The sequence below is a fragment of the Pleurodeles waltl genome, chromosome 4_2 (genome assembly GCF_031143425.1).
Source record: "Pleurodeles waltl isolate 20211129_DDA chromosome 4_2, aPleWal1.hap1.20221129, whole genome shotgun sequence".
Lineage (NCBI taxonomy): Eukaryota > Metazoa > Chordata > Amphibia > Caudata > Salamandridae > Pleurodeles > Pleurodeles waltl.
The window spans coordinates 281,145,350-281,162,346 of NC_090443.1; the positions used below are offsets into that span (position 1 = coordinate 281,145,350).

The 16,997-nt window shown below is 42.6% G+C and overlaps 1 protein-coding gene across 1 annotated transcript in view; it reads left to right on the forward strand.

Moving 5' to 3' along the window:
* Positions 1 to 973: 973 nt before the first annotated feature.
* Positions 974 to 16,997, forward strand: part of DDX47 (DEAD-box helicase 47) — a 117,689-nt gene continuing 101,665 nt past the window's right edge. Inside the window, exon 1 of the mRNA XM_069231119.1 lies at positions 974 to 1,321. Coding sequence (XP_069087220.1) covers positions 1,256 to 1,321 — 66 coding nt within the window. The 5' untranslated portion in view covers positions 974 to 1,255. The remainder of the gene's footprint in view (positions 1,322 to 16,997) is intronic.

Consider the following 16,997-nt stretch of genomic DNA (forward strand, 5'->3'; position numbering starts at 1 on the left):
ACACCCAGTACAGAAAAGCTTACAAGAGGCATAGTGCAAATTTTAAAATGTGAAAATAGATGGACCCTATGGATGGCATGCAGAGCCAGTGAATCAATACACTTTTACAATTTCTTGATAAATGTTTTTTCTGCCACAATTATCATAGTGAAAACTGAGGACATGCATTTATTTGACTTAGCTCATAGACAAGTTAAGATACCTGCAGGTTCCCTACAAGCGAGGGCATTTCGAACACATATAAAAGAAAAATCACGTTTAGCCCCAGTGACTAGTTATCCCTGCCATCACCCGGAAGCTTGACACCAATTATGATAAGCCTAGGACCTGGGCCCATCATGTTACTCTACTTCAATATTTAAATCTCTCAAAATCTCCTCCTTTGAACGTTCAAAACGTTGGCATGTATGTTCCCCCTATTCCATATGCTTTGTGGACAGACTAAAGAAAGTCTTTAATTAAACAAATTAATGAATTATTTAGTTATAAACTTTCCTTGTACGTAAGGTAGTTGGCTCAGGCTTGTGGCGTGGCAACCAGGTTTTCCAGAGTAAAAGGTCCTCACCCACAAAGAACTGCATTGCATTATTACTGATTGAAGAGGTTCTATCTGGGGCTCAGGTAGAAGTCCTGGCCTTTTATCCTACCGCATGTTCAATATCTGACTATATTTAATCTCACAGCTAGAAGGGAAACAAGTACTAGAATGTAAAGTTCAGTTTGCTATAAAACTATTACAACGTGCCTTATCAGTGTCTAAAATGCTGGAAGCTACATAGTACAAGCACAGCGGTCTGATGGAGAGAGCCTTGTGTTCCTCAATACATACTTTAAATTAAATGCCCAGCCAGGTTGCCTAGATTGGATCGGCCACGGCCCAGAACAAGACGAACTCAAGATGGCAGCCACGGGCAGTGTGATGGCTGCAGTTATGCCTGTTCGCGGTGCAGCTCATCGTCACGAAATGTGCGTCACCGCGATCAACAACGCACAAAGCGATGCAACTTTTGCAAAAGCATCACAGAAGGAATCTTTGAAGAAGAGGGGGGACGCCTCGGGCGCCCGCGATCTCCGAAGGAGCTGCACTTCTCAGAGCTCCCACAGCTGTACCTCCAAAGGGGTTCTTCCATAATGATCCCAGTGCCACAGTCCACTTCCTGTGTATGTGAGATCCGCAGGCTGCCGAGGACTACAGCTCCCAACATGCTCTTGTGTGCCTTCATTTCCGGGTGAAAGGTGTGTCGAAGTAGTCAGCATGGCGGAGGCTGTAGAGCATCAGCGGGAGGATGTGATAGTAGAGAGCACGAGCTTCAAGGCGCTGGTGAGGAGCTTGACATTATACTTATCCGTGTCTTATGTCTGCACAAGTTGGCCCGGTAGAGGGTATGCCGTATTTTTGTGTGTTTTTGATCAGAGTTAAAATTTAGCTTTTCCCCAACCCTTTACATTGACAATCCGCGTTTTCCCCCGGGTCATTCTAGGGTGAATTCTGACTCATGTTTCCAGGTACGCTATGAACAACCTCCCACCCCGAACCAGCTTGTGCTGCCTTTTGTGGGCTTGCCGTTATCTCTCGTAATGTTCCGTAGCCTTGCTGCGTGCCCCCCTATAAACCGCTGGCACCTCTTCATCTCCTCTCTCTCCGATAGACTACTGTCCTGGCACCCTGTCCTTGGGGATTGTCGCTCACCTTTGTTATACAGATTTGTAGAGCTTTCTTTCAACAGTGAAAGTATCCTGGTGCTGAGCTGGTGTGAGTCTAGACAAACATAGGGTCTTATGGGACTACTCGAAATGGCAGGTCTTCAGCTGCTTGCAGAGTTCAAGAAGTGAGAAGAGGCTCTTATGTGTATTGGTCATGCTTTAGGATCAATCCAGGAGGTGTCTAGAATGCCTGATCTCGTTTTTTCATATGTGTAGGATGTGTGCAAGTAGGAGTCTGGACCAGTAGAGGGGTCTGGAAGGTTTGTGAAACATGATGTTACTATTGAGATATGCTGGGCCAATGTTATATATATTATCTTGAATGTATGAGTGTGGAGTTTGAAATGTGCTTGCATGTGGACGGGAAGCCAATGGTGCTCATTCATTTTCACACCCTGACTCATGCCGTCGTGTCTAAACACCTGCTTGTGATGGGCAGGATGAAATATCAAAATTTATACAAATCTCACAAGCTCTTGTCCCAAAGACTAGTGATAGATAAACCTTACAGACCCATAGAGCAAACCTTCTGACCAAATCAGAGAACAGACGTTTTACATCACCCTGATGTGCTCGGGCATCGGACAGCAGCAGTTGCATTATAGAAAGTTTTCTAAATATAAAAGATAATGCGCGTTAATGAAAGTCATGAATCAGCCATAGCCAGCAGTCGATTCACAATGTACTTTGTGTACTCAAATAGTGTCCAGAGTAGACATATGTTCTTGTCCCGCCCAACTGTCTCACTTCAAATAAAGTGGTGGGACAGAGATGGCATGGACTAGGGTGAATAGACTCAGACATCTTGTGCATATGTTTATTTGTTCACTGAACCGATAGCAGGTCTGCTGTCCACTATGACTTTACTAAACCTTATTGGGATCACATTTCTAACATACAATTTATTTATATTTTTAAAGCTAGTGCATTTTTTTTTTTTTATTATGTTCACTGTAATGCTACATAAAATCTTGTCAATTTGTCACACTACCATCTGGGAAAGTTCAGCCTATAGCATTGTCTATACCTGTAGACCACTTAGCAAACACCACACCCTCAGCTAACCAACTTACTTCAAATGCTATGACTTGTCAAACCTTCTGTAACCGATTAATGTTAAAAGCCACGTAATAGTGTTTCATATTTTATAAAAGGAAACATTACAAATTTAAAGTGCAACCTTATTGTTTTGTAAATGTATTAAAATATAAAACAGTGTTAATAAACAACTTATAGCTTTTCTTTTTACTCATTAACCTTCAACATTGTTATGCAGTGTCAAAGATAATTCTGAATGTTTTGCCACAAAAACCCAACTTACCACCCCAATAGCATGCATTAGTCTTTATCCAATTTTACGCATGATGGGCCTGTTTATATTCGTTAAGGCAAGTGCTGCTCCTTGGTTTGTGTCTTGTATTCCGCAGCACCAACATCCTCAGACTGCAGTTTACACCATAGCTTGTCTTCTGAACCCACTACAACTACCCCCACTCCACCACCTCACAATAGTATGATCTTATATCTGCTCCGTGACAAGGGCTGCGTAGGCACAGGCACTCTAACTGCACCTGGTCTGAGAGTCAGTACACAGGCAAGTGTTCAATGAAGAAAATAAAGTACTGTACACTGACCACACGTTTTTCTGTTAAAGCTCTTTCCTAGAAAAAATAATTTGAATTAAACTATAGTAGTTATGCCCACACCAGACGCTTACCAGGAATTGCTTCTTTATCTGAAATATAATGCAACATTCCCTAAGGGCTGAGGCAAGGTATACAGTGCCAAGGCTCGCATGAAGCACGCATCTCTTCAGTTCAACTCATTGGGAGTATTCACAGGACGGGGCAGTTGAACAGGTGGGAAGAGGTAAGTGTGTTGGCATATCAGAGCCACATAATGTCTTGGCTCACCTGGTCAAACTATGCATAGGCTGAAACTGGAAGCCTTTCCTTTCGGAAGAGTGACGCAAAATTGAAGAGCACAGAAACTGCCCAGGATAGCAGAGCTCTACAGTTCTTTTCCTTGCGCCATAGTGGTATTTAATTCAGCTTACTATTAAAATAGTAAGCTGAATAACGGACCACTGATGGGCTACATGAAAGCTAATTTACTGATGGATTTTGACAGTTTAAACACTTTGTCTAAGAACTTAAGAATTTGTACTGCTCTCTAAACTAAGGCCTTAAATTGTTGGAACACAAGGAAATTCGATATTGTGCTCCTAAAACGACAAGCGTAACCAGTGGTCAGTTTGTGCAGGTGATCGCACTAGAACTTAATTCTGGGAATTTTGAAAGCGTTCGATCTCCTGAAGTGCTGGTTGTGACCCCCACCACAAATGAACCACTGACGGAGCTTGTTGTTTTGTAGCTATGTCTTCCTTAATGTTTAATCATTTTTAAAGAGAAGAAGGGAGGTGTGATGTTGTTATATTTTTCGGAAGGATAAGATTAACTACTGTAGCAGCGCAGCCAGCTTTGAGACACCAGGCTTCTATTTGGGTGACCATCTGGAAAGCATATTGCCTAATCTAAGCATTAGAGGTCAACTGATTGCACTGTTGTTTTTAGGTGTTCAGATTGAAGGAAGGGTTTACAGTTAAAAGTAGTTGAAATTGGGAAATGCATTCCTTGCCATGTTTTTAATGCAGAATGCAAAATTAAGCCATTATGCTTTTTACGAAGCCTACGGATGTGCTTACAACCTACCAACATAATACTATTGGTTTTGCGGCATGAATGCTTTTCTGGATTCACGTGCTGTGCGTTATATGGCATCTAGTGGTTGGGTCTGGAATTTTCTTGTTAGCCCACTTTTTCTGTCTTTTTCCCCTCTTGGGTGTTGTCTGTAGCCATTTGGTGTTATGTCTGTTCTCCTGTGATGTTGGATGTGGGCCCCGTATGCCTCTGCTTGTGGTCGCCATCGTCAGATTCTTTTTCCGAAATTGTGTCTGGAAGCAACAGTCCAAGGTCTACAAATGCCTAAAGAATCACTCCAGGAAATACAACAGATCACAAGGGAAAGGAGAGAAAAACTAAGAGCAAAAGGTGAATAACCGTAAACCTCAAAAAGCACTGAGGGTGACCCGAGAAGAAAGCGGACTGCATAAGTCGTCGCCCACATGGTCGGAGAATGCATGGAAAGAGAAGAGAGAGCCACATGGGCAAATAGGAAATAGTCCTTTTAGATTCTGCCCCGTGTGCTATCGAAAAGTTTGCCCAGAAGGACTAGAATGAGGTCTGCAACCTCTGCCTGCCAGGGGACCATTACACAAAGAGGTGTGAAGCATGCTCAGAGTTCAAACCAAGAACCTTGATAGGAAGGGAAATGCAGAGGGGGAAACCCCAAATGGTCACACAGATAAAAGGGAGCCCATTGCTGACGGACCTTGGCCTGTCAAGCGAGGAGGACAATGTTGAGACAGAAGTGGCTCAAGCGGGAGGCTCCATCACCGAGATGGAAGAGGTTAGGTGAAACTGAAGCAAAACAGCAGATGAAAAAAAATATGAAGGGGGAAACTCGAAAACACTAGATAATGTCAAAAACATTCATAGGGCCGTGCCAAAGGCTCACAAGACAGCTTCTGTGACCAAGTACTCAGTTGCCGAAAAGAAGTCCAAGTCTGAAGAACACCATTGGTCCTGAAAGAGAGACACCAGTGACAAACGCCCCTCAGAATAGTCTTCAGTGTCAAAAGGCGATCAAGAGAATGGGAGTGCCAAGCAAGACTTTGGAAGAAAATGCAGAAGAACAGACCCTGGAAATCAAGAGAAAAGAGGTGGCTTGAAGCCGAAATGGTGGCAATCCTACATAAAAAGAAAGATTTTGAAGCTTCTATGAAAGAATTTCGAATTCCCTCAGAACCTCCAGAGGAGAAAAGCGGGTAGGATGAAGAGCATGGTAAGCTCGACCTACCAGCAACTCCTGTACTGGAAGAAAAGCAGCAAGAGATGTTCTTCTAAGAGGAGGACATGAAGGACCAGGGGCTCTTCCAGAGTGCTAAAAGTGGCGATGAACAGAGGGAAGGGCTTGCAAAGGACTCGCACGAGGAAGCAGTCAGCATTTATTCCGCGAAGCCATTGCCACCGGACAACATTGAGATTTTATAATGCAGTGGTGAAGACAAGCAGATAAGTACGGGATACAAGTAGAACAGGAAAGGACACAGCCCTGTTTCTTCCTAGACACGTTCCTACTATCCTAGAGTAAAAATCAATACCTCCCCATGCTATCAAGCATTTTGAATAAATGGAGAGAAGCTTTTAGAGAGACCGCATCATCCTAGGCGGTGACAGAGAATAGAAAAATATAAATATTCCTCCAAGGACCTTGTTTACATCAAGGTGGATTCCATTATTGTGGCCATGGCAAGGAAGAGAGCAAATGTTATAACAGTCACAGGAGCCACGTCAGACGCAGGAAGGTGGAAATGGTACCCCAAAAAGTAGAGAGGAGGCTGCAACATAATCGAGAATCGCAAATTCAAACCTACTCCTCAACCACTCTGCTCACAGCCGTTGGGAAGAGGTCAGAGAGCTCTTAAAAATCAGGTGAGAATAATACCAGAAAAAAGGAACTGCACTTCTTGAGGAGGGCAAAGTAACAGTTAACACTTGCTTGAAATTGGCATTGGATGTGGCAGACACAGTCAGTAGGCAATTGGAAATGGGAACATCCAAGAGGAGTCACGCTTAGCTATGAGTGTCCTGTTTTCTCAGTGGAGAGCCTATTCGGAGCTGCTGTAGACCACTACAGCATATAAAGAACAAGGACACCACAAAGGCAATGGAGGAGCTGCAGTTTCGGGAACAATCCCAATGAAAAGACTTGAATGCCGGGAAACTGCTCAAGGCACAATGCCACAGCCGTCCCACCAACAATTGGCTCCACACCAGGGAGTGCAGCACACTTGCAGTTCACATCACCATAGCATTAGTCCTTTCAGGGTAGCGCTAGAGCAGGGGTCTTCAAACTGGGGGGCGGGCCCCCCTATGGGGGGCTCAAGTGATCCCTGGGGGTGCGCCAGGCTCTGGCCAAAAGAAGCATTACATAGATAACAGGCCTTTGTTTTAAGCAGAAGCAGGTTATTGCATCTTTAGAAAGGTAACAGTACTGAACTGCAATGTTCCTGGACCCTCACTTCTTAAACAAGTTCATAAAGACGCAACAATTTTAAAATGACCACATCGCAAGAGGTCATCCCACTGCTTTGGCAAAGGGAGTATATGAAAACCATAGACATAAAATATTCTTACTTATGCATTCCCTCGAAGCACAAATACAAAATTGCTCCATAGTGGGCAGGACAAGCACAGTTCTCGAACCTGGTGGATATGACACAAAGAAATGTAAAAAGACTTCCGGAAAAGCACGGCCTTCCCTTCACAGAGGTAGGCAAAGTCTGTCGCCAGGAAGTAAGCAGCCTGGTTCCTCAGGACATAGAGTTCTGATACTCAAATGTCTTAAAAGTGTCCCCAAATGTTCCCAAGTAATCGAGAAGACCAAGTACAAAGAAACGCAACACAGCAAAATTGCAGAGGTATGTCCTGTGGTGCAGAGACCATGGACACTTCCTCAGCAGAACAGAAGTCACAATAGTGTTCATATACCTTAATTATCTGTTAGACAGCTGCATGACGTACACTTATTTAAAGGTAAACTTGGCAGCAATAGTAGCCTACACTCAATATGACCACATGGGTAGAAGGTCGAAGCTTCTTCATAATACTGGTTATTAAAAGGTTCTTAGAAGGAGCAAGAAGAATAGCTCCACTCTGATTATCCCCAATGCCAAATGGAACTTCAGTCAGGTGGTAAAACAGCTAATGAGGCCACACTTTGAAAACTACATTGGGCAGAGCTATGGTTCCTACCCTTGAAGACCTCCTTCTTAATCACAATTGCATGTCTGCGCAGGGTGAGCAAACTGCAAGCACTAACCACTGAAGAACCCTACCTGCAAATACACAGGGACAGAGGAACCATGAGGACCAACCCATGCTTCCTTTCAAAGATCATATCACAGATCCAAGTGGACCAAGCAGGCTCCTTCCAACAGCCACAAACGGAAGCAGAGAGAGCTCTGCACACGCTCTGTGCACAGGGCTGTATATACTATGGTCATTAGTCCATACTTTTCCAAGACATTGTTGAGTTGACATACAAATAAACAGAGGCACAGTGAGGACGGAGTCCTGAAGCATCTGTTAGCAAGAATGCAATAACCCACACAGAATACCGTCAGTGATGTATAGGCTTTATTCTTCATCAGATGGTAACAGGCCAGCAACTTCAGCTGAGATGCACAAAACTGACTATTCAAAGCACATTTTCCTACCTCTTCTTCCATGAGCTTAATAGCATGCACGTCACAGTCAGGAATTCTACACCACAAGACATTTCCACAAAGTTCAACCTCATTCTAACGCTGCCCCAAGAGTCACCAGAGACACCATCATGTTACTACTATGAAATCGATGCAGAGCATGTGAATTCAGAAAAGTGTTCATGTGCAAAACAAAATGGTTACTTACCAGTAGGAGTATTTTTGCAGCTGAAAGTATTTTCTGGTTTCACATTCAACCCCAGAAAATGAAGTGTGACAAAGAAGGAAAGATACTGCAATATCAAAATAAAAAAACAGAAAGTAAGTCAACAAGGACAAGAGGAGTTGCCAAGGGAAAAAATAATCGGAGGATGGTGACCACATGCAGAGGCCTGTGAAGTGCATGTCTGGCATCATAGGAGAACGGACTTAGCATTAAATGTCTACAGACAACGCCCAAGAGAAAACAAAGAGGATTAACAAGAAAATTATGGACCCAGCAAGTAGGTGGTGGAATAATGCACAGCATGTGAATCCATAAAACTCTTCAAGCTGCAAACCTACTCCTACTGTTAAGTAAACATTTTATTATTGTCGTTGTCACTCCCATTTGCAAACTTTGAATTGCTTAGCTCCATAGGCTCTCCTTCCTTTCTTGTGTTAGCTCCTCCTTGGAGCATGGACAAAGTGCATGTGTTCTTCCTCCTCTTTTTGCAACATGCTGTTTTTTTTTTTTTTTTTTTTATTAATTAAAAACTATAAGTATTTTAGTATTATTCATAGACACGTAGTGTGCTTTCCTACTTTTAACAAATGCATACAGCTTCTTAGTTATGTTGCTTGCTTTTACCTTACCTGCTATCTCCATTGACGCTTTAGTTACTTACACCCACAACTGAAATAATCTATGCCACTCTACAGCACTCTATACCCCTGCACTCTGTGCCACTCTGCCTTTCTCTATGCCAACCTTCTCTGCACCACCCTACTCCAGTCACTCTACAGCACTTTGGCACTCCGTGCCACACAATGCTACTCTAAGACTTTCTGTGCCATACCTCTCTATGCCCCCCCCACTCTGTGCCGCTCCTCTCCCCTGCTCTATCACTCTGCTCTACCACTCTGCTTCCATTCTATGTACTCTGCTCTACACCACTCAGTACTATAAACCCACTCTGTGACACGCCCTCCACATAGCCACTCCATTCCACTCTACGCCACACTACTCTAAGCCACTCTACTCTGCTGTGCTGCATTCTACATCACGTAACTCTACTCCATACCATTTTCCTCTACCTTACACCACTAACCTTCAATCATGCTGGAAATCAGTCGTGCTACTGTACAACATGGCTAAAAGAAATTTGCAACGCTAATAGGTCATACATAGGCTAGACCTATTGCCTTTGCCAATGCCTGTTGTATTTTGGTTAAATAAGAAGACATCATTGAATGGTTGGAGGAGGTAGAGATGTACAATTGGGTATCAGTCACGTTAAGGTGGAAGTGAATTCCCACTTGTCTTTGTAGGGATCCAGGTAGTTGGAAGTAGATGAATGTTACAGGAGCAATATTGAACACAGGGTAACACTATAAGTTTCAGTTACTGATTTGGGGGGAACTCTTTCAAGGATTACTAGATAGTGGCAAGAGGATTCCAGCCATTTGCACGATAGTGGTGTTGGATTCCTTCTTCCTCATCCATTATACATTAGATGTATTATATATCCCCTTGACAAGGCATCAAGCTCCGATTTACACCTTTGCTCAGTCATTTTATTGACTTTGCTCCATAAATTTAACCATCACTCTATCTGACACAGGAGAACAAAGTTATTCTTTTCGCTACTATTTAAAATGATTTCCATATGGATGCTAATGAATTAAATGTTGTCCTCATGATGACCCATGGATTGATCCCACAGGGTTTAAACATCGCTTTCACCAAATAGCACAATGAGCTACGTGGGCCCAAGGATCAAAAAATATCTGTTTTTCTCTGTATTTACTTCCTTACAACTTCTATTTAATGTCACTTGAGTATTGCTTGTCTTAATTGTAACCTATGAGCACTTCTTGAGTAATTTGTCACATTTATATTTTTTTGAGCTTCATATTTTTCCTGTTTGTGTTGTCGAGATTTCAATAGATCTCATAAGTGCAGATGTGCTCTTTTGTGTGTGTTTTTTTTTATTTCTCTTTTTTTATATACACAAATGATAATTGTTTTATAAAACATCACAGATATCAGATAGGCATTTTATGTTCAATTATTTTTATGAGGGACAATACTAATATATAAAACCTGAAAATAGACCATTTGAACAAGTGTTTCTTCTTGACTCTAAGCTGTGTCCGGATTCTCTGCTGGTTAGGAGGACAGCTTTCCTTTTCTTGATATACTTATCTCGCCTAACACAGAGATGCTATTTCTCAGGTACTTTTGTCAACTCAATTCCTTTTACCTTTGGCTGAACTGATAGGCCCCCTTCCCCATACATCCCCAGTAGTAAAACAACATCCAACAATGGCTTTATCATCTGTCCCTCAAAAGCCATGTGTTTTTAGTTTAGAAAGAGCTTTGACAACCTACTGAGGCAAGCTGCATGTGCTGTCCTTTCTACATCATCCATACTTGTCAGCTGCCAACTCATATAAACACATCAGTATTATCTGTACTGAGCTATGCAGATGCGCTTCATATTATGTAACACAAGTAAGCCAGTGAAATGTGACACACGCAATTAATGCATATGGTTAGACCAAACAGTGTGTGCAGATCCTGGTTGGAGAAATCTGTGAAACATGTTTTCTGGTTAGAGCTTGACATTTGTTTTATTTTTACCAATTTGGGTAGTGCCTGAAGTAGTTTTTAGGGTCCACAAAATCATTTTAAACCAGACTAGTGTGCAGTGTTGGGTAGGTAGTGGGTTTAGCGTGTGATGCATTGCCATGGAGGAGCATTTTGTTGTACGACCAATGCGATTTGTTGTGCTTGTTTTTGTTTTATTGTGTTTAGTACTGTTATGAGGTCAGTGATACTCAATTATGTCATACTTAATCAGTGTGGGGTTTGAGCTGAGTGTTCTGCTGGGTAGTGCATGAACTATTTCACCGAAGTACCTGTTACATCTTTGTAGTCATATGTGCAGCCTTGTCCATGGTCATTGTTTGTTTTGTGTATTGTGCGTGCTTTTCAGTTTGTTGATAACCAGGTATACAGAAGATCTGAGTTTCGGCTGGAAAGTCGGTTGTGCATGTTAGTTAGAAATCTGTCACCTTGGGTGCTTTTGTGATGTTGCTTGGAGGGGAGTGTTGCAAGGGTTGTGCTACCACACCTGTGGTGTATTTGCACATTGTTGGCTGCATTAATGGTGGTATGCTGAAAGAGTTAGCTGGGGTTTAACATTTATTGCCATGATGTTTAGCCCACCAGGACTCGTTAGTAGCAGGGCTATCATATGGGAGAAGACCATGGGATTCTCACTACACGTCGCATCGGACTTCCAGGCACACATCCCACCCAAGGATGTTCTTGTCAGGCATCCAATTGATAAGTTGTGGAGTGTATCTGTCATATGCATGCTGCACACAATGGTGGTCACCATTGTGCCTAGTTGGCATTGTTCTCATGGACATTCTAGAACTAATGTACACATTCTGCTTTGTCTCTCAGATACTTAATAATCATCTCAGAAGGGGCATCTGGGTTGCATGACCTTGACATGACGTGATCATCAACTGAAAAGCAATATGTGCTCTCTGAATCTAACATCACCATTGGGTTTGGTTTTCTCCTAAAAAGACCCAGGTGCATAGAAACTGTCCACCGTATCATAAAATCGGCACTGGGGTCAGTTTTATCTAAAAGTATGGCGCCTGCTGCTAAGATGCTGTAACGCTGTTTAGGGCTCTGGGCATTGAAGCTATTACTTTTTATTGCCTTTCTTATCCGTTTCTTACTCTCTAACCCCACACTTCCTCCTGGATTAAGTTTGACTTCTCGCCCCTCTACTCTGAGTAAATGGAAACGGGAGTACTTGGTTATCCAGTTGTGGTGCAACAGTATTGAGGCACTAGGACATATAAACGTTTAAAGTTACAATTTATGCTTGGTCATTCTCTTTTTCCATTGACCAAACGTTTAAAGTTACAATTTATGCTTGGTCATTCTCTTTTTCCATTGACCAAAAAAATGCATATTTACTTTAAAAGCTCATTCTGTTTTGGAAATGTCCAATCAACGTGAATAAATGCTCCACCTCCCTCTCCGTCATTCCCTTGTTTCAACCAGATGCCCACATTACAATCCCAGGATATTGCAGCATGGATTAGTAAATTAGTGGCATTAAAAATGTTATTCCCTCTTCCATCACTGGTACTGCCCATTCTCACCACTGGAACTGCACCGCCCAATGCCTGCATGGAGAATGCCAAAAAACAAGATTATAGTGAGTGAGTCATTGAGTCCTTCCTCAAAGAAGGTTTTTGGGGTACTTCCCCAAGAAAAATTTGATTTAAATATTGTAGTATACAACATTTTCAGTCAAATTTCCTAAAAAAAAACCAAGAACTCTGAGAGGCCACTTAAGAAATACCGTATTTATCGGCGTATAACACGCACCTCATTTTAAGAAGGAAATTTCAGGGAAAAAAACTTACATTTCAAATAAAGAACTTTGAAGCAAAATAAGGGTAGCTCAAAACTTTTTTTTTAATAATAATATTAACACTTATAAGGTAAATAACGTAAAATGACAGTAAAAGCAACTGTTTTAACAAAGAAACTTGGATATTACCGTATATGTTTTTTACAAAAGTTTACTCAGAAATCGCTATCTGGGAAACCAAGAAACTCTTCATCTTCACTGCTATCTTCAATATCTTCGAACTGAACACTGCTGCTTTCACTGCTACTGTCTTCATAAATCAGCTCGTCTTCTTCACCATCCAAAGCATTGCTTATGCCACATTTCTTAAAAGATTTGATAATAATATCTTCTTTAACTGAGTCCCACGAAGTCTTTATCCACTGACACACTTTTGAAATGCCAGGTCTTTTCATTCTCCCAGAACTTGTACTTTCATGTTGGCTTTCATCACACATGTATTTATTCCATTCTTCACGCATAAAGGCTTTGAAGGGCTTGTTAATGGAAACATCCAATGGCTGCAATTGTGATGTAAGTCCTCCTGGAATGACTGCTACTTCTGTTTTGCACATTTGAAATTCTTTCTTTGTTGGTTCTGTAAGATGAGATCTGAATGAGTCCAGTACTAACAAGGATGGTTTCTTTAACAAAGCACCTGGGCGCTTCTCCCACACATTTCTGATCCAAAGCCTCATGCCTTCTTCGTCCATCCAACCTTTGGGATGAACATGAACCTGTATGCCACTTGGAATCTTCTCCTTAGGAAAAGTTTTCCTTTTAAAAATGACCAATGTTGGCAGCTTGTTTCCGTCTGCAGTGACAGCAAGGACCACAGTAAAACGATTTTTTTCATGCCCTGAAGTTTTAATTGTTACTGTCTTGGCACCTTTTGCTTCAACAGTTTTATTTGAAGGAACATCAAAAGTGAGTGGTACTTCGTCCATGTTGCCGATTTGATCAATTTCAAAATTTTGTCTCTTCCTTTGTTTGATAATAAATTTTCATAACTTTATTATCTTCTCTTCATAATCTTCTGGCATACGCTGGGCAATCCTGGTTCTTGTTCGCATCCGAAGCTCATGCCTCTTCATAAATCTTTGGCACCATGATGCTGTCCCTTTGAAATCTTGTATTTGCAACTCTTTGCTGATTTTCACTGCTTGAATGATGATCATTTTTGTTGATAATGCAATGCCCGCTTTTCTATGATTAAGTACAAATTCCTTCACCCGTTCTTCTAATTTTGGCCATTTAGTAATACCGCTGCGAAAATTACATTTTGTTTTTGATAATGTCTTGAATTTTTCTTCCATTTTTCGCCACTCTCGTATTGTGCATTCTGTTGGTGACTCTCCAAAATGCCTTTCTGCAGCCCTATTTCCATGTTGTTTGGCATATTCCGCAACCTTTAACTTGAAACCAGCTGTATATGCTGCACGCTTTTGCTTTGATTCCATTAGGGATACCGTAGTAGGGAAATACCGTAAGTAATGAATGCACGTATGATAGTGCAGAGTTCAGCGTCGGAATGTCAGGATGAGTCACACTGCAGTGGTATAGTTTTTACCTAAGTTTAAATTAAAAAAGAGTAAGGTAGTATCAGGGGTGTGTAAATTTACCGGTACTCTTGTTATATCTGTGTGTTGTAGGATGGCTATGTGTAGTGTGTATTGTAGGATGGCTTTGTTAGCATGTGTTTGTATGGTATGGTAAAATTAAGGATGGGCTCGGACGTATTCAGATTGAGCCCCCCAGGAAGCCAATCATAGGTAGTGAGGCATTTCCCAAACGTCAGCTTCACATACACACGCTACCGTTGATTGATAGGGTGCAGTGTCGGCTTCCTGGCGGGCTCAATGCAAACACGCCCATCGCCTGAAAGGGGGAGTGGGGTAAAAAGACAGGGATGGGGTCCTGTGTGTCTCTTAGCTCCCATCCCCCGTCAGGTAGTGTTTCTTTACTCCCCCCCCCCCCCCCCCTTCGGGCAGATTTCTTTTGCCATTCTGGTCCCCTTAAGTGCCGGTTCACATTAGTGAGAGTACAGAGATCGCATGTACCGTAATTCGGAGCGCACTGCTCCTAAAATTCCTGCGATCTCATGTGCGGTGCAAATTTCAGCCATACAGTTTGTATGGCTGAATTTGCACCGCATCCACACTGAACACGCACATGACCCTTTTTTTTTATCCGCAGCAGAATCGGATCGCATAGTGGGGGTGTCGTTAACTTTTAATTACAGTAACATCCCCTGCGTATCGCATATGGCAGTGTGAACTGCCAGAGGTGCGGATGCGATGCGGGAACCAGCTGCATATTCGCAGCGTTCCCGCATCGCACAAGTGTGAACCGGCACTTAAGGTCCATGCACACTGATGCCTTTGCAGGGAGGGGGGCCTGTCAGGATGGGAGCCAAGAGACACACACTAGCTGACAGCCCCCCCCCCAAAGGCAGCAGTGTGCACTGATTTTAAAGTGAAACGGATTATCAAAAGAAGTCTGCCAGGGGGGAGCAAACATGCCTGGTAGGGAGACACACTAGCCATCAGCAGTGTTTCTTTGCTCCCCCCCGGCAGACTTCTTTTAATACTCTGGTGCCCTTTAAAATCAATGCACACTGCAGGGAGGGGGGTCAGCTAGTGTATGTAGTAGTTTCTTGCTCCCCCTTGCTCTGTCAGGCAGTTTGCAATATCGTACTTGTCACATTCTTGAAATTCCTTACCGTAAATGCCATTCCCTAAATGCCTGTACCTCAGTGAAACTCTTGCGAGCAATGCAGAGCCGTTGCCGTGGTTACGCTCCGACGGCCGTGAGATTTACTGGTGTGACGTATCCCCTGTAGCAGGAAGGAGGAAGGCTGCACTGGAGGTCTGTAATGCCGCGCCATTCAAGACATACCGGTAGTCGCTGTTTAAAAAACCCTAGATGTGTTTTTTTTAAGGCCTGGTGCATTACTGTATTTCCTGAAGTGCCCGCTTGTGAGACAGTTGAGTACGGTAATAGAGTACCACACTTTGTGAGGCTTTCTTAACAGAATTACGGTAGATGTTTCCAGGGCTCTGTAGAGCGGCTGTAGCAGTCACCACACTGCCGACAGTTTTTAAAACGTACGGTAAGTGGGTTCTGCAGAATAAAAAGGGGTAGCTTATAGTTCCACAACTGTGTGTATACAAACCTGTTTGCTGCTGAGGGCAGTGTTGTACATTCACACAACTTTTTGTTCCCTTTGGGAGGTGGCAGAGGGCGGTTAATACACAAATCTATTACCGTAATTGTTGGACACTGGCGTTTTGAAAAGAGTCTGCTGTAATGCCATTCAAGAAGAATTCCACTTGTAGCAGAGGAAGGCTGCTGGGGACTGCAATGTGCGCCGATGACATATTCGCGCCGCTATGCGGGCCTTAACATTATATCGGCGTATAACAGGCACACATCATTTGCCCCCTGTTTTCAGGGAGAAAAAGTGCGTGTTATATGCCGATAAATACGGTATTCCAGTACTTTCATGATGTGCCCTGCAAGCCTGACTAGCCCAGTAGGTATGGCAGGTTTGCCTGCCATGAGATAGTTTTGAGAAAATGATGGTAACATTTCATTTTTTTCCCTGTAATTTTCCTACAAAAAGTCGACAAAGCTAAGGGTGATACAAGCAGTCTCAGGAAAAAATCTTTTTTGGTCTTTCCTAAGACAGCGGTTGTTAACTTACAAACAGCTCAAGTCTGCCTGTTGCTTAACATTAGTTAGCTTCGTTGTCACTGATTTTGTTGCTTCTTATTTGTTAACCTTGTGGGCTTTCCTGACTCTTGTGTTTTTTCTTCCCCTGGAGCACAAGGGCATTCTCGTCCCTCGACTGCTCACTTTTTCAGGCGCTACTTTTTTCTTTTTGTTTAAGCACTCTTTGAGAGTGCATGGGTATTCCTGCTGTGTTCCTTATGTGGTAGATGCTGACAGTGCCACCATGTATCTCAAGGTTGACTGATGGCGCAGGCATGCAAGCTTCTGGTTTTTGCATCTGCAAGGAAAGTGGTGTGTTATATGGTGTGGTTGTGACAGCTCTCTATGTAATACACTCACAGTCCTGTCTTGGGTCCAGTCTGACACCGATTTTATAAAAATAGATCTAATTTTAATTAATTTTTAGACACCAAAATGAAAAAAATCCTTAGGGCAGGGTGTCCTAAGTAAAACATAAATGACTGCTTTTCGGTCAAATTGTAAATAAGCATGGACAACTACTACAGTTAGTGGAAACTTTTTAAAACTTTTATAAAGTTGTGTTCTGGTACTCCAACCCGCGTAGGGTGACCAACTCCAGC